Raw genomic sequence first — 26563 nt, 5'->3', positions numbered from 1 at the left:
CTTGCAAGTCATTACAACAGCATGCCTTAGAGAGGCACTGGACTCTGGATTAGTATTATTTACTAATCCAACTCCAGTCTGTGCAACAGTAGAGAAGTTGTTGGGCTTGAAATCCAACACCTCTCCACCATTGCGCCGCCCCTAAAGCAAGTCGTTCGAATGAATTGTGTGGTAAATGAATACGTGTTAACAACACGTTCGTAATATTGCCAGCCCAGTGTGATTCCGGTGTCGTGCTAAAGGCTGTTTCCCTTTCTTACCAACATGTGTTTCGTCTTTATGATGTTAGTACACCAGCAGACTTCATCAGGGCTATTCTCATATCAGCAGTGTGTCAGTTTGGCTCCAAAGTTCTCTAGGATACAATTATCAAGTTTTATGTACTCCAGTAGCATAGCTTGCAACACCACGAGTTCCGTATCAGAGTTGACTTGCCCATATTTTCTGCAGGGATTGGCATGACTAAATAGTCTGTGTGTGGGCTCATTACTAACATTCATATTTACAACAAGGGGTGGTGATGGACAGAGTCTCTGAATTAAGCAGAATACTCTCACCCAGTCAAGAGATCAGGGCTAGATCCAACACCGTTTTTTAGCTCATTGCACCATCCCAGTTTCAGAACCTGGCTGTATGCAAATTAGTCTGTCCCTGGCCCAGTGCATCATGGGAACAGGGCAGACCAGACTACAAAAGCCAATTCTTACACTGGGAAGGAAACAAGCTTCCGGGGACTGGCATTACTAACATTCAGCAGAATATGTCAATTACAGCTATGTTATTGATGTGTTGTGTTTGTTTTTTTCAAGTATGAAGGAGAAGGCTATGAAGATCCTTAGAAAATATGATGTGGAGGATAAATTCTCTGGCATGACATTTACTAAAGCCTCAGTACTTTTGCCTGTATTTGTGAAAGATGGCAAACTCCATGTGCTGTTTACTCTGCGATCCATGAAGGTAGGTGCATCTAGTTTATTTGTATGTGAGTGTTTTAAAGCATATTCTACTGTAATAAATGGCGAATTACTTTATAATTTGTATACATCATCAAAAAAACACAAGCATTATAATATTTGTAATTGCGAATTAGGACTAAGTGCAGTGCCAAAAGGCTGCTTTAAGGTTGTCTCCTTGCCAGTCGGTATTTATCATCTAAGATCATCCTAATCAATGCCCCATCCTCATATAACTAGTTCCCATTCACTTAACACCAAGACTGAATACTGACAAGTCTTGAGCTCCCAATTGGTCTGCATTTGTGGTGTCTCTTTTGAATAAAATAACCTCTTATTGTGACTCTAAAATAGACTTCACTTTAATGCATGCCAATAGAAAGTGTGTGGTGCTCAAGCATTCAATCCTCCACTTATTTTTATTTTTTCTGGAAAGGTGATTTACAGTAAAGCAAAATGCCTCAATCTTTCTCAGTATAATTACATATATCACAAATAATGTACAGATCCGACAATAACTGATCATCTCACTATTTTATATCCATAAGTTGAATAGATTATACCACATATCTGTGACAGGCCATACTTTTTTATTTTATGTATTTGGTCCTGCTTTGTCTTTTTTTATCTCTTTTAACTGTAACTGATTTCAAAAGCAAATGAATTGTATCTAATTTTAGCTGTACTTCTAAAGTCAAATTGACCGAAATAAAGTTTTTTCTGACTGACTGACTTCCACAATTATCTTCAGAAACATCCACATACTGTATTATACTTAATACACAAAAAGAAACTCTGCCAACCATTCCCATCACCCCCGTAAAGTGGCATGACAAATCTGCAATAAAAAACGTACCTTCACACTAGCTTCTAAATTATAAAATCTGCTCTCCTACTGCCAACCAATAAACCATTACCTCAAAAGAATCCTTGTTGCCAGGAACCAATAAGGTGACCGTGCATACCCTCTGACCTCCTTCTTGCCGGCACAGTCTCTTCAATTTCTGTCATATGTAGTGCGTATGTTCACCCTAGTGTGGAACCATGCTTCCTGCTGACTAATTTTCCACATTCTCCTAACCCACTCCTTAAACCTAGGGATGACAGGAGCTTTTCAGTAGGTAGTGATTAATGACTGAGCACTTAAGATCACAATAAACTCAGAGGGGCAGATGTACGACCCTAAATTGCATAATCAAACGGGTTAGCGACCCGTTTGCGCGTGCAAAAACAAATAGTGCCATGTACAATTCCTATTTAGCGAGTCACAATTTTTTGCGACTCGTTGAATAGCAATTGCGACTTGCTATTAGGAAGGGGCGTTTCAAAGGCGCCCCTTCCTGACAGCGACTTTCTACCCCATGTATGAATGTTTTGTGACCGCAATTGCGGTTGCAAAACACTCGCAATTTACAGCCCTCTTTAAGAGGCTGGTAATGCACTTGCAAATGGGAAGGGGTCCCCAGGGGACCCTTTCCCCTTTGCAAATGTAGGGGTAAATGAAACAAAAACTTTTTTTTTTTTTTACACGCATCCCGATTTGCTTTAAGGAAATTGGGCTGTATAGAAAAACAAACGGGTTTATTTAAAAGCAGTCCCAGACATGGAGGTCTGTTGAGCCCTGCAGGCCACCATCCCTGGGAGGGCCAGCTATTCCCAATGGGGTCAAAAATTGCGAGTGCCTCATGAATATTGAGGAGGCATGTAATTTGCGACCCCTTTGGGAATCGCAAACAGTGTCTCAGACACTGTTGTACATGGGCGAGTCGCAAATTGCCATGGTCGTACATCTGGCACAAAGTTCGCTACCTGTCAAGGGGGATTACTCTTGTGGAAGGGAAGACATTTTCTTGAAATGTCCTGCTAACCGGTTGAAATCTCCCCCCGCCCATTTTAAAAATAAATAAATAAATGGTTTAGGGAACTACAGGTTCAAAACATGTGCAGCCAATCCCCTTCAAGACCACTCTTTGGGCAATTCCCTGGGACTGACTGGAACATTGGGTATAACATCACCCAACGGGCATCCTGGCGCTTGGACTGTTATGACACCGAGCATGATGTTACCAGCTTCCTTCTGTTTACATTGTTCTGGGGAACAGATGGGTCTTTAATGCTTTTTTAAAAGAGGAGAATTCTTCCTGGCCCCTGAGGCCTAACGGAAGAGAATTCCACAGCCGCGCTGCGGTAATCCTAAAGAACCGACCACCCATCCGGGACCGCAGAAACTTAGGTACTACCACCAGGTGAGCCGAAGCCGACCGAAGTGGTCTTGAGGGAATGTACCATGAGAAGAGATCCTGCACAGGGGACGGACCTTGATTGTGTAAGGCTCTGAAGACCAAACACAGCGCCTTGAAGTTCACCCGTTGAGAAATTGGCAGCCAGTGGAGGTCCCTAAGTGCCTTGGCCGAGGAGTCCAGGCGGCGTCGCGAAAGAGCCAATTTGGCAGCAAAGTTCTGTACTCGTTGGAGTTTTCCTAGCAAAGTAGCTGGAGCACCCAGCAATAGCGCGTTGCAATAGTCGAGACGACTCAAAATTATGCTCCGCACTACCTCTGGTCTTGCCTGTGCCGGGAGCAAAGGTAGAATCTTTCGCAAGGATCCAAGTAGGGCCATGCACACGGCCACCGTTTTGTTTACTGATATGTCCAGCTGAAGGTCGGAACTAAACATTACCCCCAAGTTCCGAACCGAGTCAGCAGGCAGACTGGTACCTTGGAAATCAGGAGGCCAAAAACCCTGCGGTAGGGGTCTAGGGGTCCGATCCATGGAGCAGTGTAGCACCACGGTTTTTGAGCTGTTAAATTGTAGGGAGTTGTTACCTAACCATTCTGCCGTGGTGCTCATGCATCGATGGAAGACCTCCTGTGACACCCCGCCCTACCTTCAAACGAGAAGATCAGTTGGGTGTCATCGGCGTAGTTGGTGACTGTAATGCCGAACAACTTGATCAACAAGATCAGGGGACGGAGGTGAAGAGTGAAAAGAATGGGGCTGATGGCCGAGCCCTAGGGGTACTCCCTCACCAACCCTCTTGATGTTCGATTGGAATGGTGGCAGTGCAACTACCTGGTGCCTTTGATCGAGATATGACACCAGCCATTCAAGGGCCAGGCCCGACACCCCAGCCTCCGTTAGTCTCCTGATCAGTATCGCGTGGTTGACCGTATCGAACGCGGCCGACATGTCAAGCAGCACTAAAAAGGTTGCTTGACCCTGGTCTGCCCGCGTCCGAAGGTCATCAAGAACAGTCACCAATGCCGACTCTGTCCCATGTGCCGGTCTAAACCCAAACTGAGCCACATCCAGACAGTCATTGATCTCAAGAAAGTTGGAGAGATGTTTTGTGGCCAGTTTCTCTAGAATTTTAATAGGGAAAGGCAAGAGGGAGATGGGCCTGAAGTTGGCTGGGCATGTGGGGTCCAGATTTTCCTTTTTAAGCAGTGGAGAAACCACCGCCAGTTTCCAGCAGTCTGGAACCCATGCTGAGGTGAGAGACTGGCAGCAGATGGAAAAAAGTGGTGGAAACAGCTCTTCACGATAACGTTTCCAGAACTTGGGTGGAAGCGGGTCTCATTGTGTTCTCATGGCTATTACCAGCTTTTCTGGGTTAAGACGGAGCTCCTGGTACCAAAAACCGAGGGAGAGATTAATTATCCTCCCTAAACAGGGTCTCTACCTTCTTCCTGGAGGAACTGATTTCATCCCCGATAATGTTCGCAAGAACTTATTTTTTTTGAACGTACATGAAGAATTGATACTGTCAATAAAGTACCTTACCAGAAAACAAATTCTGGGAAGACTAGAATGAGCCCTAAGAAAAATCCCCTCTCTTTGCTACATTTAAATCTAACCATTTCCATAGTGTCCCCTTAGTCTAACCGGGTGACAGACAACTACAGTAGCATAACGGTGTTTCAGCATTAATAGTAGGTGTGCCCTGAGTTGAAAAGATCGTCTGACACTGAATCTATAATTGAACCAGCTTCTTACATCTCACTTTTTTGGGAGATTTGGGGATTTTTGCGCACCAGGAGAGGTCAGATATGATCAGGTGTTTCATCATCAGACTCAAAACCGAGTTATCAAAACTGAAGATCACTACTGACAGACGACGCATCTGCAAGGCTGAGGATGACACTTGTAGGAAGGTGGAATCTGACTATATGGTTACCCCCACTTTTTGCCTGGTGTTTTGCTGGTTTTCGACTTAGTTGGACTGGGATCCTGCTATTCAGGGTCTCAGTCTATCTGCTTTCTCTATACAATGGATTCCATGTACTTTAGGTACATACCAGATTGGCTACTGGGTTACCCTTGTGAGCCCCAGTATATGGTACCTTAGGTATCCAGGGACCTCAGAGGCCTACCAGGGGCTGAAGCATGTATTATGCCACCCCTGTTTAGCTTTCCAAAATGGCTCCACAGGTCTGCACTTGCAGCCTGGGTAAGGTTGTGTAAGCACCCCTTGCTTAGATATAGTATACCTATATCTACCTTTACATATAGACACATGTTAACCTATCAGTCACTCCTATGGCATGCCTTGACAATCCTGAAGGCAGAGTGCTTGGTTTTGTGTGAGAGGGTACCCTAGCATGGGCTGAGCCACTCTGCAGCTTTCTGAACCATCTCCTTATAGCTGTTCTTTGATATAGCCATACCGTATACTCTTAAGTGCATTATAAGCCTTGCGGTTAATGCTAACTTTGTTTTGGCTTTATCAAAACATGTCATGTTTGGTGTTAAACACTTTGGAATACTACCCCCTCTCCCCCCACCAGTTCTGGCGGTGGGGGTAGCATTCCACCCTTCTAGAGGGAAAAGACATGTACACGCTGGTACACCCGTTTAAAGTTAAACAGATCCCCAGCATCACAAAATGGATGCTGCTGCCACAGACACGAGTCTGTCCTCCTGCTGCTGGACGAAACTCCGGCAGGGGAGGCCTGGACAATAGGTTTCCTGTCCGGGGAGGTGCCAGACAATCTGCGGGCGCGAGTCGACAGTGGTCGGGCAGCATTCTTGGTGCTGCTCGACATGTCGGCCGCGTTCGACACGGTCAGCCATCCCACCCTGATTTCTAGACTGGAGGAATGCGGGCTCAGGGACAAGGCCAGGGATTGGTTAATCTCCTACTTGGACTGCCGTCAGCAACGGGTTTCGTTACCCCCCTTCAGTTCAGAGGAGCGGAGAGTGGGACAAGGAGTACCTCAGGGCTCGGCCATCAGCCCCATACTCTTTAATGTCTACCTCCGCCCCCTAGTCCAGCTCATTAAAACCTTCGGTATCTCTGCATTTAATTATGCAGATGATACCCAGCTGGTCTTCTCTCTGGAGGGACAGGATGCAGTCACACTGGAGACCTTTCATCGGTGCATGCAGGCGACAGCGGAATGGCTCCGGTTGAACTCGTTACAGTTCAACGGAACAAAGACGGAGGTTTTACACTGTTCCACTGATCGAGTTCCTCGCGACCTCCCAGTAGACTTCTGGCCTCCGTCCTTCTCAGAGACGGTGCCTGCGGCACAATCAGCGCGCAATTTAGGCGTCACTTTTGGGCCTAACCTGCAGTTGGATCTACATGTGAATAAGATCTCTTCAACATGTATGATGCTGATTCGTATGCTGCGCAAGGTCCTTCCTCTCCTCCCTGCGCAAGCCAGACCAGAAGTAGTGCGTTGTACCATCCTAAGTCGACTTGACTATTGTAACGCACTACTTCTGGAGGCCCCGGTAACACTCTTGGGCAAGTTGCAAAGGGTGCAAAATATCGCTGCTAAACTCGCCCTTTCTCGCCCCTATCACAGTTCTTCTATGGCAGCACTGCAAGAACTTCATTGGCTGCCAGTTCATCTACGGGTGCGCTACAAAGCAGCGTGTATTGTGTTTAGGGCTATTCATGACCTGGGCCCCATTCCTTTGCGGCGAATGTTTGCCTGGTATTGTCCATCTAGAGCTTTACGCTCCTCGTCTTCCAGGCTACTGGTAGTCCCACGATTCCAGAGAGTGAGGATGGGGGGCCGCTCTTTCAGAGTAGCGGCAGCCAAACTCTGGAACTCTCTGCCTATATCCTTGAGAAGCCTTGGAGATCTCTTACCTTTTAGAAAGGCTCTAAAAACTCATCTTTTTCCCAGGATAGGCTGAGCTACTGTTTTCATTGAGTACGGGTCAAAGCGCCAGGATGCCCTTGGTGGTGACAGGTTGCGCTATATAAGTATGCCACAATACAATACAGGCCTTAGTGTATTGGGGCAGGGTGGGTTGCATTCAGTGAATGCTTTTCAGACACTGCCTGGGGCACACAAGGTACTCCATGCATTTCCCAGTTCAAACCGGTTGCTGGGGCGCTCTGCCCCAGCTCAGGCGTGAAACTGGACAAACGGGAAGGGGTGTATCCACCCCCTCCCCAGGTCATCCCATAGGTGGGACCCTAGAGTTATTCCAACCCCTAAACTTGCTATAAGAATAGGAGCCCAGTCCCTAGGACGAATCTCTGCAACATATATCTTGGACCTTCGACATTCCATATAGACTGCAAGACAGAAGAAATCTCCCTTGTGGTCAAGGAGTGACCACCCTGTTCAAACAGGCACCAACAGCATCTTTGCCGGTCTGCATTTTCGAGGGTCCCGCCGGATCGAGAGGAATCTGCAACACAGGACATGGACTTCCAGACATCTCTGAGGCTGACCCAAGATCCCAGCAAAGCAGAGACCCGTCGCTGACACGAGAGACATGGGACCCGAACTTCTGGATATCCTGCATTTTTGCTACTGCACTTTCTTCCCGAGGTATCCCAAAGTTGTGCATTGGGGTATTTGAAGCCCCTGCCCGAGCACCTTTTGCACCGAAGCTCAGAGGCCTACACTCCACGAGTGTTCCGTGGGCCCACTTTGTGCATTTCAGCTCGACGCGCCTTCGCGGTACCCAGTCCGTTGGCTAGTGAGCCCCTACAAAGGCCAATCTTTGATTCCTTGAGCTTTCCTGGTTGCTCCAGACGTGCTCTGACTCACCTCCAAAGGAGGAGTCCCCCAGACCTTGCTGGTCTGAACTGAAGCCAATCTTGTCATCTTGCATGGGTTGCTGTTGCCAAGGCTTGTTGGGTCCAATCCGTATTCCGACGCTGCAGCACTCGACATCCTTTGTGGGATAGCTCGAATCCAGCTCCTGGTCGTCGTCGACGCTTCCTGGTCCTCGTGGCTGAAGAGTCAAGCTTCACCTCTCATCTGAAATCACCCGACATCGTCTGGCATCGTCTTCCTGCCATCCTGGTCACTGGCTAGTGACCCAGACTCTGTCCCTTCTGCTTTCAGGTTCTTCACATCTCCGATCCACCCTTGGATCCACCCGGACACTTTCCCTCTGGTCGCCTGCAGCATTTCTTCGCAGCTCTCCATTGGAATCGACAACGAAACCCGACACCAAAAGACACTTATGCACCCGGCTTCCCTGGGTGAGGTAACACGAGAACTCTGATGCTCCCGTGGGTCTTGACTCTCGAAGTGCCCTAGTCTAAACGGGTTCCATCGTAGTTCACCTCTAAGCGCCCTTATTCTTTAAAATTGGAACGTATTTGTTCTCCATAGAAAGTCAATGGTGATCCGCGGCTGTGTTTAGACACTGCACGCGTCCCCCGTGGGCCTCCTGCGTCCCTACCTTGGGTGGTTTCTGATTGCCCCAGCGGTTCTACAGGCCCTAGGCCTGCTTTCTATCCCTCACGTGGTTCTTATACCACTATTTTAGTATATGGTTTGTGAGGCCCCTACGGCATAACGCATACTGTGCAACTTATCGTATTCTAATTAAGTTCCTTGTATTGTACTTTTACCTCTGACCTCATAAAGAGTCCAGAGGGGTTGTGTTTAGATTAAATACATATATATTTGATATATACCTTGTGTGGTGTGCTTTCATTTGATCATTCTAGAGATTACAACTGGTAAAACAACTTGCTTAACTCGCCTTTAAGTCTTAGCCTGAAGGCTGCTCTCCACAGCTACCACAAGGATCGCTTTCTATAAGGTTGACTTTACAACCTACCATCAATAAGGGTCGTTTGGACTGGTGCAAGGTGCCCACTAGAATAGTGGACATCATATACTAGGCCAACTTCTCACAACATATAATAAAGCAGTATAGGAATCCAAGTCCTAACTTGTTCTTAGGCAGTTGTGTGGAATCTGAAACATTAACAGTTTAGACAGAGTTTTCAACAAAAAGTGGAAAAAAAGCTGTTACAGCTTGAAAAAAAGAGTAAGCTAATTTATAAGAGACTGTCACAAAAAGAAACAGGAACAGCAGGAGAATTGAAATTTTGATAAGTGCAATTCTTCCTATTATAGATAACTGAAGACCTCTCCAGGTTTCCAGAAGGGTGATTACCGTCCTCAAAACTAGTTTATAATTATTCACAAAGAATTCCCGTGGCTGCTCTGAAAAGTATATCCCCAAATATCTCTTTGGGCCAGCTCTATAATTCCCTCTCAAAATATGAAGGAGAACTTCTGTGGAAGTATTGAAAAGTAGACACTCTGTCTTGGCCTCATTTATATTGTATCCGCACGGAGCAGTTAAAGCCTTTATTATTTGCAGGGTTGGGGTTAAAAACAACACAGTGTTACTTTCTGATAACTTTATTTTGGAAACCTTTGGTAAAAGAGTAAAATTGTGTCTACTTTGGCGCAAGAGCTGAGCCAATGGCTCTATGAAAAGGGCATATACTAACAGGGAGGGGGGGCAACACTACCAAGTCCTTGCCTCCAAAGCTATTTTCCCCACCTGAGAATTCTTAATATTTGAGCTGTTGCGCCATGGTCCAAGGCTCGAATTGACCTTGTGAGCAGCAGTGGAACTTGAAACTTACCCACAATTTGGAATAAACACTTCCAGCTCACAAGGTCAAAGGGCTTATGTGTATCCAGCAAAATAATGACTGGTGGTATAGAATTTGTCGACACCAAGTTCATAGCTGCCAAGGTTTCAGATTTCTTATGTGTGACACTTTCTCGCCAGCAAAATCTAGCAATGAAGACAAGGGAAACCTATAAATATCAGAAATTACATCCATTTCAGCAACAAGAAACTCTAAGAAGATCTTTAAACTGCTGCAAAGCACCAGAAATGGGAGGGCACTGTGGGGCTCGACTGCACCAAACAGGATGCGAGTGGCCCCAGCACGGATAATCTCAGCTGCCTGCTAATAAATTAACATAGTTACTCAGAGTTACTACAGTGCCTCTGGTTTTCAGTACCATATAGCTAAAACTGGAAGGACAACCTGATAGGTTAATGCACATCCTTCAAGTTGAGTGAACGTCAGTGCAGCGAGAAACGGCAATAGAGTACCTTCAAAAGCAAGAGCCTTCCCTCATGAGACCCCAAACTGTGAACTTAACTAGAACTGGGAGACAGATTTTCCCTGTCATGTTCTCATGGAAATAAAGTTCTAACTTCAAGAGTAATATCTGGGCATGGGATGCACCAATATGAATCTGGGAGGTTTTTCTAGAGAAGTATCTCATCCTCCATCCTCAGGAACTCCGATGGGGTTAAATGTGACGTCTCTCACATCCATGGGGGTTTATTAGGATGGTGGGCGGACTCCAGTCCGCCCGCCGCTCTAGCGGTGCTGGGACTGGCCGCCAGCGGTCCCACATCGCCAATTAGGGTACGACCGCCACCATGGCCATTGCATCCTGGATAGTCAACATTGTGGCGGGTAGTGCTGTATTCAGCACCCTCCACAATGCTAAAGGGCATGCTGTGCATTTGCATGCACAACGTGACAGGCACCACGTGGTGCCTGCCACCTTGTACATGCAAATGTCAGGGGTACCATTGGCAGCCACACACCTCCCCAACCCCCCGGGGCCCGCAACGGGCCCCCAAAGGCATTCTTCCCATGCCTTTCCATGGCAGAGTCTCCGCCATTGAAAGGCATGAGACCGCCATCATCGTAATATGGATGGCGGACGGTCTTTCCGTCCACCTGGGTCCCCACCGCCATCGTAATATGGCGGGGGGAAATGTTAGGCGGGCGGGCAGATCGCCTCCGCCATACGGGCGTGGCGATCTGCCCACCATCCTAATAAACCCCTTAGTCTCTGTCCCACACACCGAACCCTGCTTCCGCCTTTTCTTTTTGTGACACCTTTCCTGTTCACCCACCCCTCAACCTTCACTGTGTTTGCCTAATCACTTAGCAATCCCACAGTATGACCACCTAGTTAAGGAATCCTTTCACACTCTCTGTTTGCCCTGCCCTCCTGCACTTCACCCACTCTTCTTTGTCTACTTGTTACCGTCGTCATCAGTGACTTGTATGACAGTGCCATATGTTTGGGAAGATAGTACATCTACAGATGTCAAATTTGTAAATGACTATTTTACAGAGGCTGGCTCTATCTATTTATCCCTTGACCCTCCTAAACTATTCCTTTGAAGGGAGTCTTTCCTGGGGGCCCTGATGCTTTCGGTTGACCTTTTATTAGGGAGTCAACTAGTTTCTGTGAGCTTTTCTTTTGTTGGTTTCTCTGTAGTCTGTAGTTGTTTTGATATGGTTTTCATTAATTAGATCAGATAAGGAACAGGTTTCCAAATATAGTTTTCCGGAAAAGGACCAGAGGTTAAAGAAGTTGTTGTTCATCGTCGAAACTATAAATTGTTCTGTATTCCCTTCTCTCCCTTATTTCTGTTTCCTTTTTTATTCATAGCTTTTGCCTTCTGTTGTCCTGTGGAAGGTTAAAACAGGGGCTATGCCAGCCAGTGCCACAGCCAACGTGTGCTGGATAAGCACAAGGAGATAGAAATAAGGAGTGGTATTAGCGACTGCGTTAGTCTGGATAGTCTAGATAGGCTCTAGTAGCCTGCCTGAGGTCCTGTACAGTGACCGGTTCACCCCTCGCACTGTACTGTCCCCTCTGCCCCAGCTGCTCCCTGACACTTCAGAGATTTCACTTACTGAACTCTGATGCTAGGGCTGACATCCATTTTGCGGTCTGGCAGGCCCCCCGCTCCCTAAGGGCGGAAAAGACACAATGTTTCTAACCCTCTATTGTACACCAGGTCAAGTGTGAAGGACAGAGGAGGCCTTGGCGTGGCTCCAGTCAAGTTAGAAAAGTGCAGCACCAAGCAGCTGCAGGTTGCAGATCTGAGGGGTGATGAGTCGTGGGAGCTGCCAGCGGTATCCAGCAGCAGGAGGGGTAAGCGGCATGCGCCCTTCCGCTCAGCTCCAACTCACTTTGATGTAATATTGGAGAAATTACTAGTAAAACCTGGTGCACAAAAATCCAACCGGCCTAGAGACAGCCAAAACAAAATAACCCCACACACTAACCTGCACCGCTACAGTTCAGAATTACACGGCACAGCGGCTGCACAGCAATGTAAAAGGAAGCTGCCGCACACTGCCTCAATGTCAGGGGCCAATCAACACACTGCGTTGTTTCAACTCTGTTTGTTTACCACGCACAGTGCTAACATGCCACGTGGTAGGCTTGAGGAAGAGGCCAGGCATGGCTTGGTTAAATCGAGGGTTGCGCACAGCGCCAATAACTATCCAGTCAGTGCATTTGGCAGGTCATTGTGAGTAAAGGTGAAAGTGTGTTTCAGACAGCAGACTGGCAAACAGCACAGAGCGCTCTCATTAGCATCGCACTGGGTGCTTAAATAGAACTCCTTGTTGAGCGTGCCTCCATGAGTGGTGGTTCGTCCATTGGGGCGCTGGGGCGTAGTCCCTCTAGCCACATGGCCATATTCACGCAAGCAGCAAGCAACTTACTTAGTCGTTCATTGCTCCGCTCGCAGTCGGCGCTGGCAGTCAGGCAATCAGGCTTTGATGGGGATGGGGCGGGGCTGGCTGGGCAGCAAGGGTTGAGTGACAGGCAGCAGGCTGACTGCAGCGCTTACAATAGTGTGCGCATGCTCAATTTTGGGCTCTGACCAGCCTTGGCATGCGCACTACAGGCCAGCCACCTACTGCCATGGAAGAGCGAGAGGGACCGAGAGGCCGAGGGTTGCTTCATGCAGCAGCCCCCGGTCTCCAAATGGGCGGGCTGCTCCATGCCCTAGCCAATGCCCCTCCACTGCTAATGCAGCATCTGAATTGGCTGCCTGAGACAACACGCAGCTTGAGCCTGAGTGAGGGCTGTTGTTGTTCAGAATGCGCCCCACGGGACCGACCCAGGATAGAGCAGAAGCAGAGGCGGCGCGAACTGGTCATGGTCAGGTAAGTGTTTTATCTATTTTATTAAAACTCTCCCAGCCGGTATCCCACAACCCCCCCCCCCCCCCCCCCCCCCACACACACACTGAATAGCTGTGCACCGAAGGATGCGGATTTTCTGCCTTTAACTTTTCTCGTCGGTGCTGCACATGAGTTCGAAATAATTACAGCGGTAGTGAAGTGAGCGCGGGTCGGCTGTAATAATTACAGCAGTAGTGCAGTGAGCACGCCTAATGCTGGAGACGGTGTAATGACTTACAGTAGGAGTGCGGTGCTGTGTGAACGGAGTTCGTATAACGTTTGTAATAGTTAGAGCGGTACTGCAGTGTGAGTTTGGGTGACGCTGGAGCCCGTTGAATCTCATTTGTTGTGCTTTTATAGAGTGCTGTGTGTGAGGCTGTGAGTAGCAGTCTTTCGTTTGCTTCAGAGTGCTGGGGATTTCATGGAAAAATCAGGTTTCTGCACGGTAGGAAGAATTTAGATTTTAATTGCGTGAGCTGACAACTTTGTGCGAGGTGCAGGGGCTTGTCTTGAGTTCTTTGTTCGCAAACTAGTATCTCCTCAAAGTTTTTAGTGAAGGGAATGTACTCTGCCAGGAAACGTTTGTGACTTGATCTTCTTTGCAAGGTTTGGAATTTGAATTGTGGATTTAAGGTAAAGTGGCTGTAATAGTCTCCAGACAACTGCCTCGCAGTTGACATCTAATCTGCCATCTGATTGGCTCGCCATTGGGCTTTTAGCACTGCTGATGTAAATAGAAGTGCTGAGCAGCACACACAGAAGACAGCCATCCTGCCTGCACATAATAACAAAGCAATCACTCCCCGCGGCAGGTGAAAGATCCCCAGAAAAGAAGATTTAAAACCAAAGTACATCTGCAGGTTACATTACAAACACCCTGATCATCTAGAAATGCAGTTCATTATTGCTGGCGGAAACACTCGGGATTCTGATTTGCATGCATGTTTCTATTTCATCTGTTTGAACAACGTGACGGGCAGAAATATGGTAAATGTTAATTTTGTGAAAGCAGTGCCCATAGTAAAAACAGTTTAGCTGTCGAGGAGAATGTGGCCAAGCCTCAAGAATTAATATTTTACATTGTGTGTATATTTTTCGTGCTGAACACAAACATGTTTCTGTGTCGGGCTCTTTTTATTTTCCATTTTTTTGTTTGTATTGAAATGGGTGTTCTGTGCACGACTGTTATAAGTACTTAACATAGGGCTAAAATCTAAAACATTTTACCACACTTTAGCCTTCCTGTTTCTCACTCTTTAATCTGCTTGTAATAGTACTTTGGCATGCCTTTCTCTTTACCTGTTACTCAATCTCTTGAACTATTTTTGATCTCTTCATTTCTCTAATGACCTCTTTTCATTTCACACTCTTTCTCTCTTTATCACTCATGTTGTTCTTTTTCCTCCTCTACACCTTTTGTATTATATATCTTCCTCTCCCATCTCTTTCACCCTGTCTCTTTAAGCATGTTTAGCATTCTGTCTCCTTCATTTACAAGCCTCCATCAGTGGCGAAAGTTCCACTTTGCCACACACATTTGCTCATTTTCACCACTATGTTAGAAACAGCAGTTCACTTGTTGGCTTTGTGTAATGCTATTTGCACTTGAATTGTCTTTAAATTGAGCCTTCTCTGTCTTTCATGAATATTTGACCTTTGATAACCTGTAGTTGTTGTTTGATGATTAAAACAGTAGGAAGAGCGATTGAAGTTTAGTGTGGGCCAGGTTCTACTGTGTAATGTATTTTCAATGAGTGAGAGGACCACATGGGTTATAGAGGATGTTTCACATTTTCTGTCTGTGCAAGGGTTCAGTTATATTAACTCTTAGGTGTAAAGATCTGGGACTTGCAATTGCTTGTCAGTCATTGCATGAGTCATTCATATAGGTTGCACAGCTGCTTCCTCAATGGAAGAACTCTTTAAGAACTTGCTGTAGAACTCTATGTAGCCAACATGTGTCCAGCCTCCGCATATTTATTGGTGGCGCATGAGTCTGAGCAATGACCGGGATGGAAGGAAGCACACCTGGGATAATACCTTCTCACTTTCACACAACAGCATAATCAAAGCACCGGTCATCTCCTTCTCATCGCTACATGGCGCATGAGTCTGAGCAATGACCGGGATGGAAGGAAGCACACCTGGGATAATACCTTCTCACTTTCACACAACTGCATAATCAAAGCACCGGTCATCTCCTTCTCATCGCTACATCATAAGTTTTTGTCATTCCAGAACATCAAGCGCAGACAAGTTTAGAACCCACCTTTGGAGTGCATAAGGGTCTAATTCTAATCTCAGGCTGGAATACTTGCATAGTGCTCACAAAGGGATGCTGTTTTAACTGCAGATTACTATAAAGTTTAGAAAGCCTTGATTTTCCACACTGGCCATGTATTAGACAGGCTCAAATGTGTAGTAACTGCGGCCTAACTTTTTTTTTAAGAGACTTGAAATAAGAATGATCTAAGATACTGCTCTCTAAATGCAAATGGGTTTTGGCCTCGAGAAAGGAGTGTTAATAATAAATTCCTGATATTCTGTAGATGACAGCTACTGAAAGCAGTATAAATATGATGACCCTAGGAACATCATATTTAGTGGCATATTCCCATACCAATTCAGTGATCCACTAACATTGGAAAAAGTTCTGTAGAATTACAGCTGCAGATCCATTCCAGAAAACTGAGGACAAAAAGTAAACAGAACGCCCCCCCAAACCCTCCGTAGGTGGTTCGCGCTCGCTCGCCGCAGTACAATAATTATTTTACGCCTCACCACTTTAAAATGTCACCAGCCACCACTGGCCTCCATGCATGGGGTGGCAATGGTGATTTAAATGTGTGACTTTGCATTTCAATACGATGCTGCGGACCACCACACTGATGATGATTCCCGGCCTTTAAAAAGTCATTGATTTTCTTTGCTCCGTGACATCCCATGCCCTCCCCGCCTTCTCCTCCTGATACGCTGTGAAATAATAGTGATAGAAAATGTCTTTAATTTCTTCCGCCTCTTCTGAATGTCGGCAAGTATGAGGATTCTTAACTTGCAACATCAGTTTCCAACTCTTTCTCTCCTAAACTCGACAGGCTGAGAAGCGTCCCACACATTCCACTTCTTCATGGACCTGGTGCTGAAAAGGGGTTATTTATTAGCTTCCCTTGAAGATAAGTCTCTTGCTCTCTCCTTTTTACCTGACACCTGATACCCTCTGTCCACTTCAATTTAGTTCAATGTGGTACTTTATTTCGGTCACAGACCATAAAGGTAACTGTTCCTCAGTACAAATACAAATGTGTCAAACCGTAAAAAGATAAAGAGTTCATTTAAAATTAATAGATTACATACTCAGTAATAGCACTGATTTCACAAAAGCAATAAAATCATACAGTACAATGTTATGGGTTGGTTACTATATGATCAGAGGCCAAAATGCTACTTAGCAAGTGATCAACCAAAGTGTTTGAAGTAAGTGTAGAGAATATTTTGCGCAAAGTGGGCCAGAAACTCAAGTTACTTAGCTACAGAAAAGACGAAGGGGCTGATTACGAGTTTAGCGGTCCATGGGACCGCCAAACTCGCAGTGGAGGTACGGTGGTGGTTGGGGACCGCTGCACAAGCGTTCCGATCACTGTACGACCTCTTGGTCAGAGACCTACTCTATCCCCCAGCTCCGCTGTCAAGTGCCACCGCTCCGATTTGCTTCTCTCTGTCGCTTTTGTGCCTGTGTCTGCCTTGTGCCTCTTGATGCTCTCTGTCTCTCTTGTGCCTGTGTCTGCCTTGTGCCTCTTTGCTGCTCTCTGTCTCTTTTTGTGCCAGTGTCTGCCTTGTGCCTTGCTGCTTTCTGTCTCTTTTTGTGCCTGTGTCTGCCCTTGTGCCTCGTGCTGCCTTCTATCTCTTTCTGCCCGTGTCTGCCCTTGTGCCTCGTGCTGCCTTCTATCTCTTTCTGCCCATGTCTGCCCTTGTGCCTCTTTGCCGTTTTTCGCTCTGTTGGTGCCTGGGTCTGCCAATGTGCCACTCTTCTGCTTTTCTGTGCACATTCTGTCTCGGTTGCCTTTTTCCCGTTATTCCTCCCCCTCATGCCTGTTTTTGGCCTCCTCTCTTCCTTCCCGCCGCTGCTGCCCCGTGGCCCCTCCTCCCTGCAGGTTCCCGCTTCCCGCCTGCCAGCTGCGCTTCCTTCCCCCCTCACCTACTTAATGGCGGCTGCTGCGAGGGAGTGCGAGCAAAACCCCTGACCTCTTGGTCAGAGACTTGCTCTACCCCCGCAGCTCCACCGTCAAGTTCCACCGCTCCAATTCGCTACTCTCTGTCGCTTTTGTGCCCGTGTCTGCCTTCCGCCTCTGGCTGCTCTCTCTCTCTTGTGCTCATGTCTGCCTTGTGCCTCTTTGCTGCTCTCTATCTCTTTTTGTGCCCGTGTCTGCCTTGTGCCTTGCTGCTTTCTGTCTCTTTTTGTGCCTGTGTCTGCCCTTGTGCCTCATGCTTCATTCTGTCTCCCTCTGCCCGTGTCTGCCCTTGTGCCTCTTGCCGTTTTTGGCTCTCTTGGTGCCTGGGTCTGCCCCAGTGCCACTCTTCTGCTATTCTGCATTTCTGTGCCTATTCTGTCTCTGTTTCCTTTTTCCTGTTATTCCTCCCCCTCGTGCCCGTGTTCTGCCTCCTCACTTCCTTCTCGCCGCTGCTGCCCCTGTGGCACCTCCCCTGCTGGTTTCCGGTTCCAGCCTCACAGCTGCGCTTCCCTCCCCTACTTAATGGCGGCCGCCAAAGGCAAGCCCTTCTGCGAACCAACCACGACCAGCACCAGGGACCCTGGTTCTCCGGCCATCCACCACTAAAACTCAGCTGCCCTCCTCGCACTCAACCCTGGACGAAACAACAACTGCCAGAGAAATGCGCCAAACACAACCCACAGCCAGTTCTCCTGTCTACACTGCCGACAATCCTTCACCATCAACAGCACCCCCACGACCACTGAACCCACGCTGGACTCCAGCACCACCTAAGCTCTGACGTGCATTCTCCTCAACGTGCGCTACCTCCACAGACACAACACGGAGATCTGGGACCTGATCGACACTCTCTCACCAGACGTCACCTTCTTCACGAAAACGTGGACCAACACCACCTCCGCCCGACATCGCCAGCGCCATCCCCGACGGATACAAGGTCCAAAGAAAGGACCGTCTCCACTGCCCATGAGGTAGACTCGCCATCGCACTCAAGAGCTCCCTCCGAGTCTCCACCTCGAGCAACCCCCTCTCCAACACAGAGCATTTCCACTTCCAGATCCAAACCAGCCCTAGAACCACGCTGTGCGGGACCCTCATCTACAGACCCCCCGGGACTCGCGCCTCTTCAGCCACCACCATTGCTGACACCGTCGCACCCCATGCCATCGCCTCCACAGACTACATACTCATCGGAGACCTGAACTTCCACCTCGACAACGACAGTGACCCTGACTCCACCACCCTGCTTGACAACCTTGTCAGCCTCGTACTGAAACAGCTCGTCACCACCCCTACCCACAGAGCCAGACACACCCTCGTCCCCATCTTCGCAGGAAGTACATACATCCACTTCAGACACACCACGCAGCCCCTCTGGACAGACCACCTCTCCGTACACTCCACCTTCAACACCACCACCGCACCCAAACCCGCCACGAAGGAACTGGAGCAAGATCACAGAGGAACACCTTAACACCACCCTCCTCCATGACCCCCCTCCGCCAAAACCGGCTCCAACTCCGCAGCCAAAAAACTACACCGCTGGCTCTCCAGCTACTCTGACAAGCTCACACCTTCCGCCACCCCGTCAAACAACGTTTCCGGAAGGCCTCCTGGTTCACCACCGACCTCCAAGAAGTCAGGCTCCTGCAGACGCCTCACGAAACTCTGGCGAAAAAGGAAAACCACTGCAGACCAGAAAAACTACAGGAATGTGCCAGGAATGAATACCACCAGCGCATAAGAGCCACCAAGCGGACCTTCATGAAGAACAAAATCCACACCAACGATAGTAACACTAAAGGACTCTTCAATGTGATAGAGCAGTTCACCAAACCCACCGGCGAAGCCACGGACATCACACTTTCCCAGGACCTCTGCAACAAGCTCAGCTCCTACTTCCACCTGAAAATCATTGCCCTCTACGACAACTTCAGCGACAGACTGCATACTTCTCTCCCCCCCCACCACCACCGCCAACCAGCCAACCATCACCACCTGGAAACCTGCTACTACCGAAAACACCAACACAACCATGAAGAACACACACTCAGGAGCCCCAACGGACCCCTGCCCCTCACACAGCTACCACAGAGCCGCCGCCATTGCACCTGAACTAGGCCAGACCATCAACGCCTCCCTCGAATCCAGCATCTTCCCCGACGACTGGAAGTGAGCAGAGGTTAAGCCCCTTCTCAAGAAACCCTCGGTCGACCCGACGGACCTGAAGAACTACCGGCCCATCTCTCCCCTCCCCTTCGCAGCCAAAGTCAGCAAGAGATTCATCAACGACCAGCTGACCACCTTCAGCAAAGAGAACGCCATCCTCAACTCCTCCCAGTCCAGATTTCGCAGCAAACACAGCACTGACACCGCCCTCCTCGCCGCCACTGATTACATTTGCATGCTACTCGACCAGGGCCTCACCACGGCCCTCATCCTACTAGACCTCTCCGCAGCCTTCGACACTGTCTCACACTGCACTCTCGCAGCCAGACTCCACGACGCCGCTATACGAGGAAACACCCTTTACTGGATCCGCTCCTTTCCCTCCGGCAGAACCCAAAGGATCAGACCCCCTTCCTCTCCCAACCTGCAGAGATCAACTGTGGAGTACCCCAAGGATCCCCACTCACCCCACACTCTTCAACATCTACATGGCCCCCCCTGGCCGCCATCGTCAGACAGCATAGGCTCCGCATAGTATCTTAACCCGACGACACCCAGCTCAACCTCTCCCTCTCGAAGAAGCCCGAACACACCAGACTCCGCTTTCAAGAAGGAATGAAGGACGTCGCAGCCTGGATGAGTGACAGTTGCCTAAAACTGAACTCAGATAAGACTGAGGTCCTAGGACCCTCTCCCACTGCGTGGAACAGCTCCTGGTGGCCCCCTGCCCTCGGAACCCCACCCACCCCGACGGACCACGCCCGGAACCTCGGCATCATTCTAGACTCCTCTCACCATGACCCGCCAGATCAATGCCGTCACCTCTACCTGCTTCAAATCCCTCCGCAAAACCTTCAAGTGGATCCCCCCCGAATACAGAAAGACCGTCACCCATGCACTCATAACCAGCAGATTGGCCTACAGTAACGCCCTCTATGCCGGAATCAACAAAACCCTGCTACACAAGCTCCAAAACCATCCAAAACACCGCAGCCAGATTCGTCCTCGGAACCCCACGACACAAGCACATGACCCAGCACCTACGAGATCTCCACTGGCTCCCCATCGAGAAGAGAGTAACAGTCAAACTACTCACCCATGCCTACAAATCCCTCCACAACATTGAACCCAAATAAATACCTCAAGGAAAGAGTCGCCTTCCACGTATCCAAAAGGAACCTTTGCTCCACGAACCTCACCCTGACAGAGACCCCACGCATCCACAGAACCAGAGCGGTGTAAAAGAGCCTTTTCCTACGTCGCAGCAAAGACCTGGAACAAGCTTCCAGTCAACATCAGACGCTCCCCCACTCTGCACATCTTCAGGAATAGCCTCAAGACCTGGTTCTTCGACTGATCTGGAGCTGCACCCCCCTCCCCAGCACCTTGAGACCCTAGCGGGTGAGTAGCGCGCTTTATAAACCCCTGATTGATTGATTGACTGTATTACAAGTACTGCGGTCGAACCTCCAGAGAACAACCCCCAGGGATCTGCAATCCCTGACGGTGGCGCGGCTGCCTAGGGAAGCAATATGCTTGGCGGTGCCGCTGCGGCACTGCCAATCATATTACAAGTTTTCCCACCTCCTGACTTTTCATGGCGGTGAGCCCACCATGAAAATGCTGGCAGTGGGGAAACAAAGGGGGCCGTACAGGGTCCCCTAATGTCCCTGTGCATGGGGATGCAGGCATGGGGCCACATGTTGTGCCTCGCTATGTGCATGCACCTCCTTTCCTGCACGGCATGGACAGCACAGTCCATGCCATGCAGGAACGGCTTTTGACGCTCCCATTGTGGTGCCCTTCTTATAGACACCGCCGTGGGATCGCCTTGCCGCCCGCCCGCCAGACCACGAGAAAAGCAGTAAACTGGCGTGCAGGTGGCGGTCGGCTTTGGTTGTGTGGGAGCGTAGCGGTGAGGTGGCTGCCCGCTCCCACACTGCCATAGTTGTAATCAGGCCCTATGACAGGATACGTATCTGCTCTACAGATCCTCGAGGCTACATTATACTAACGGACACCTAGATAGTGACATTGGGGAATTTCCCAACATTTCTGCTGTTTGCAGTAGATGGTGCAAAAGAACAAGAGAGGAACAGACGTTTCTTCATCCCGGCCATATGCAGGACACTTTTTACAGCCTCCTAGGTCACCTTTCCATTTAGCTATAAGTGTAGCAAGAGGAAGTGAACCTAGGCTAAACCTTAAATAAAGTGCTTTAGTGAATGGAGGGTCTATCTCATTAATGTATTTCTCAAACGGAGGAAATGGCTTAAACTCAAAGAAGCTTTCATTCACGTGCCCCAGGCCTACATGGTTGCATAGTTTACCTCATCATATTCCCAATAAGCAAGCATCAGCTTTTTTATAGCGAGAGGAGTAATAATGCTTGGATCTAGCCAATATTCTTGCGAACCCCTAGAACATCGGTTCCCAATCTGTGGCCGCGGCACCCCGATGTGTCATCAAAACTAGCCAGGGGCGCCGCGCACCATGGGTTTCTGATTTGCAGTTTCAAGTCATAATTGCCGGTCAACGTCTATTCCAGACAGAAATGTGCGGATTTTAGTAAAAGCACTAGATGGCGGTAGAGCATTATTCATAAAGAATGCAGAAGTGAATATTCCTAGTCGCTCCTGTCTGCAGCAGCGTTTCCTGCTCTGACCTGCATTTCAGCAGAGAGAGAGATGGGAGCCTCAACTTCTGCAGCTTAGCATGAACAAGAAATATTGGGATGGGAGCGTGGCGTGTGGCTCGGATAGCCATCATATGAAGGTGCTCAGATGCTCATGGTGCCCTTCTTCTCCTTTAAGGCAAACAGTGACCAGCCTGCTGCTGGAGGAGTGACGGGTCCTTTTGAGTCAGGTGCATGTCTGTGGCGATGATGCAATCTCCCTTATTGTTCTGGGATGATCCAAGAATACTTAAAAAATCTCTGTTCTTTCACACATGGATAGGGCAAAGGCTGATCAGCCCTAATTGGTCTGTTGATATTGGGTTCCCCTCCTACTAGCACCCTGTTACTCTGTCCAGGATAGGGTTTTTATGTAACCTCATAACCTCAGTACTATTGGTTGGAGTTGCCCTTTTTCATTGGTGATTCACGGGGCCTGCTGACCATCATCTAGATATAAATGTATACATAACTTTGTGCCAGGGGGCCCTTAGATTTATAATGAATTTTTTCAAAGGAAGAGACTAGTGCTTCTGATCTTTCCTCCTGTAGCCCTGGGGTTTAACTCTCATTCTGGTTCCAGTATCTGAAAAGCATGAGGCGTAGAACAAGGCCTTCCTGGCCTTCTGTGGTTTAAATGCTGTTGGACTGGAGGCTTGTGATCATGTGTTTCCACAGCTGGAATTTGCTACCTTTGTGTTTTGCTGTACATCCACAGCCTGCTCCATGTTAGCTCTAAGAGAAACTAAGGAGTTTGCTGTTTACCTGTGTCTGTTAGGTAGAAACCAGTAGTGAGCCCACTTCTGTCCCCCTACACACCCTCCAGGTAGGTCAGCAACCCTGGTAGGGACTCCAGTTCGCACATGTTTCTCCTGTGGCATGTTCCAAACTATTTTGGAGTGAACCCACCTTCTTTACGGATTTGAATATGTCTGCCCGAGGAACGAATTTCTTTGCAACTTGAAATTGTGTACTTTCATTGTAAATTGTCATATTGACATTGTACAGTGTTCTGCTGCCTAGTGTTGAGGCCTAATCTGGTACAATCAGACGGGAGGCAGTAATGTGCTAAAAATAAAAAACTAGATGGCAGGCGCAGATCTTCTCTATCAATGCACCCAGGGTCTGAAATAACATTCCTGTATCTATCAGGGCCTCACATACCCTGCACAGGAACGAGCTAAAGACACACTTCTTTAAAGAGCACTACATCTCAATGCAGGAGCAGTTCACTTCTTAGAGTACCCCATGTCCCTCCAATCAGTCGTTGACACTGCATGGAGCTCCACAGTGCATAGGATAGGATTACATCTATGGGTATAATTCCTTCATCACCTTCATCCCAATTATTTTCAAAGAGACAAATGGCCTAGTTTACATCTCCTCACCCACCAAACAAAATTAACATAATAGGGTTTCACGGCCAATAGGTCAAGGGAGCTGCGGGTTGAAACTTTGGGAACCACTGCCCTAGAAAAGGCACACTGCTTCACATAAGCCATCCACTGAATTTTCACCCCACCCTGGGATCTCTGTAGAACATCATTTAGGGCTAGATGTAGGTAATTCTATTTTACCACTTCTTAAATACCGAATTTTACTGATTCGGTATTTAAGAAGTGGTAAAATAGAGGGGGGGATGTAGGTATTTCTGAATCGGTAAATACCGAATCGTTAAGATTCGGTATTTACCGATTCTGTAAATACCGATTCGGTAATGCCCATTGATTCCTATGGGCATTGAAGCCCATAGGAATCAATGGGCATTACCGAATCGGTATTTACCGATTCGGTAAATACCGATTTCAGCAAGGGTGCAGGGGGTGTCACTTTGACACCCTCTAGCACCCCAAATACAGGCATGTGTGCCATGTGGCACACAGACATGCCCTAAGGGCATGTCTGTCTGTCACATGGCATAGGTGTGCATGCACACATGTGCATGCACACCTGGATTCGGTATTTTACCACCCAATTGGATTGGGTGGTAAAATACCGAATCTGTAAGGCCTTTGGGACTCACAAGAGTTCCACCAACATCTGGCAGTTACCGAATCGGTAAAAATACCGATTCGGTAAAATTGGCCACCTACATCCCAAATACCCATTTACCGGTCGGTAACGGCCTAAATCGGCCGTTACCAGTCGGTAAATGGCATCCTACATCTGGCCCCTATTCCTTCCTCTCCATTCTGCAAGGACCAAATCTCTTCCCTATCCTCCTTAACTTTAAATGCTTCGAGGAAAAACCCTCTAGTAGTACTTTTGAACATCTCCCAAACCATCGACTCCTCAGCAGTGAAATCATTTTCTTTGAAGTAGTTTGTAATTTCCATGTTTATCCGGTTCAAATAATCGATTTCTAAGAGCATGGTCTCATCTATAATGCACGTTCAACTGTAAAGCTAGGGAACAGCTGTACACTATTGAATAATGATCTTAATAACCACTCGTGATGTGTGATACCTATGGTAGAAAAAGAGGAGGAACCTAAAAACAGATCAATCCTTGAGGTGCCAATGCGTTCCTCGATCTCCAAATATCCAGTAAATCCAAACGGGAACGCAAATCTGTACAAAAAGAAAACCTGTGCGTTTTTTATGTTGGGACGGTGATTAGTTTGAGATATCCTTAGCCGGATCTGGTAAAAAAAAAAATCCCCTCGAATGATAACCTCCTCTGGTAAGGTGCAGAGCACCTTTTGAAGATGCCTAGGGTCTTCACTAACTGGAACGCCGTACGATACCAAGTTAATGCTACAAGAACCTCTCCCGCAGAAGAATAGCCCAATGCCTTGCCTGGTCCTTAACTGATGGTGTTTTACCTGCAGATCTTTCCTACTCACAGTAGCTACCCCCCTTTTGAGTAGATGTAGCAAAATGAGAAAATTTATCCCATGGCCCCTGGCGTTTCACTTTCTCCTTCTCCTTTCCGATCACCCAATCTGTTTGGATTGAACTGCTTCAGCCAAGCGAAAGTGGCGGCTCCCTCTACTCTATTATTAAGGCTATTGGCATTCAAACTGAGCAGTATCAAATTTGTCATCCATCAAGGTACACTAATAAACCTCCTTTCTACAGCCATGGCCAACCCCCATGAATGGATGGCTTCAAATGACCATTGCTGAACCTCCTTTGCCCTCAGCCATTTTACCTAAAAATCACCTTTCCATTGTTTTTATTTTCCTCTCTAACCCTCCCCGCCCACCCAAGCCCACCCGATCTCCTGATGGGTCACAGGCCCTTACCGATTCGTTATTTACCATGTAATACTATTGCATGGTAAATAACGAATACCTGTGTACATGCACATCTGTGCATGTACACTGTGCCATGTGACACACATACATGCCCTAAGGCAGGGGTGCAACAGGGTGTCAAAGTGACACCCTGTCCCCCTTGGCAATTCGGTAATTTTACCGATTCTGTAATTACCGAATCGGTATTTGCCATTGAATCCTATGGGCTTCAAGGCCCATAGGAATCAATGACAAATACCGATTCTGTAATTACAGAATCGGTAAATACCGAATCCTACCGATTCGGTATTTTTTACTGAAAAATTACCTACATTAGATTTACCGATTCATAACCGGTAAAATTCGGTATTTATGAATCGGTAAATCTAATTTACCTACATCGGGCCCTATGTTTCTACTCACCGGCTAGGCAACTACGATCTTTGAACAAGCTAATGACATCCGTCCCTAGGTTCCTCAAACAGAGGGCCGGTGGCAGATCCCTGTCACGGATGGGGGTTGTGGCTTGGAATCAACTCCCAGTAGAGTTTAGTGAAGTGAATGACCCGAAGTCTTTCAAAAAGAAACTGAAGACCTTACTTTTTAACTAGGCTTCTGTGATCCGTTTAATCACCTCGCAGGGCACGCGCCGGGGCACTCCATGGAGGAGCTTTGCACGCTACAAGTGCTATTAACATTACTTGTTCTTATTAGACTTTGATTCATAGAGACTTCAGTATTCTGCCTTAATGCAGCATAAGTGAACTGATCTTAAGGTGCAGATGTCATGGTGCATGTAGTAAACATATTTTTACACTATGAGAGAGAGGGTCTTGCTATCAGCCGTGATAATCACACACTTTTTCAGTGATGCTTCTCAATCCTATTCTAGGCGCAGAGAAATTTTTCCAACAGACAATCTAATTATGTCTTCTCAGTTCCAAGCAGCTCCCTGCATTACGCATTGTTATAGCAGTTTACATTAGGTCTAGTTATAGCAGTTTACATTAGGTCTAGTTATAGCAGTTTATATATGGTTAACCAAACCGTG

The 26563-nt window shown here is 47.7% G+C and overlaps 1 protein-coding gene across 2 annotated transcripts in view; it reads left to right on the top strand.

Moving 5' to 3' along the window:
* Positions 1-26563, top strand: part of NUDT7 (nudix hydrolase 7) — a 99554-nt gene that overhangs the window by 9320 nt on the left and 63671 nt on the right. For both annotated transcript variants that reach the window (XM_078671416.1, XM_078671417.1), the window contains exon 2: positions 810-957. In XM_078671416.1, the coding sequence (XP_078527542.1) occupies positions 810-957 (148 nt within the window). The remainder of the gene's footprint in view (positions 1-809; positions 958-26563) is intronic.

This window comes from Lissotriton helveticus, chromosome 12 (assembly GCF_964261635.1).
Source record: "Lissotriton helveticus chromosome 12, aLisHel1.1, whole genome shotgun sequence".
Classification (NCBI taxonomy): Eukaryota; Metazoa; Chordata; class Amphibia; order Caudata; family Salamandridae; genus Lissotriton; species Lissotriton helveticus.
The sequence above is the reverse complement of the archived record's forward strand: the minus strand, read 5'-3'. Positions and strand labels throughout refer to the sequence as shown.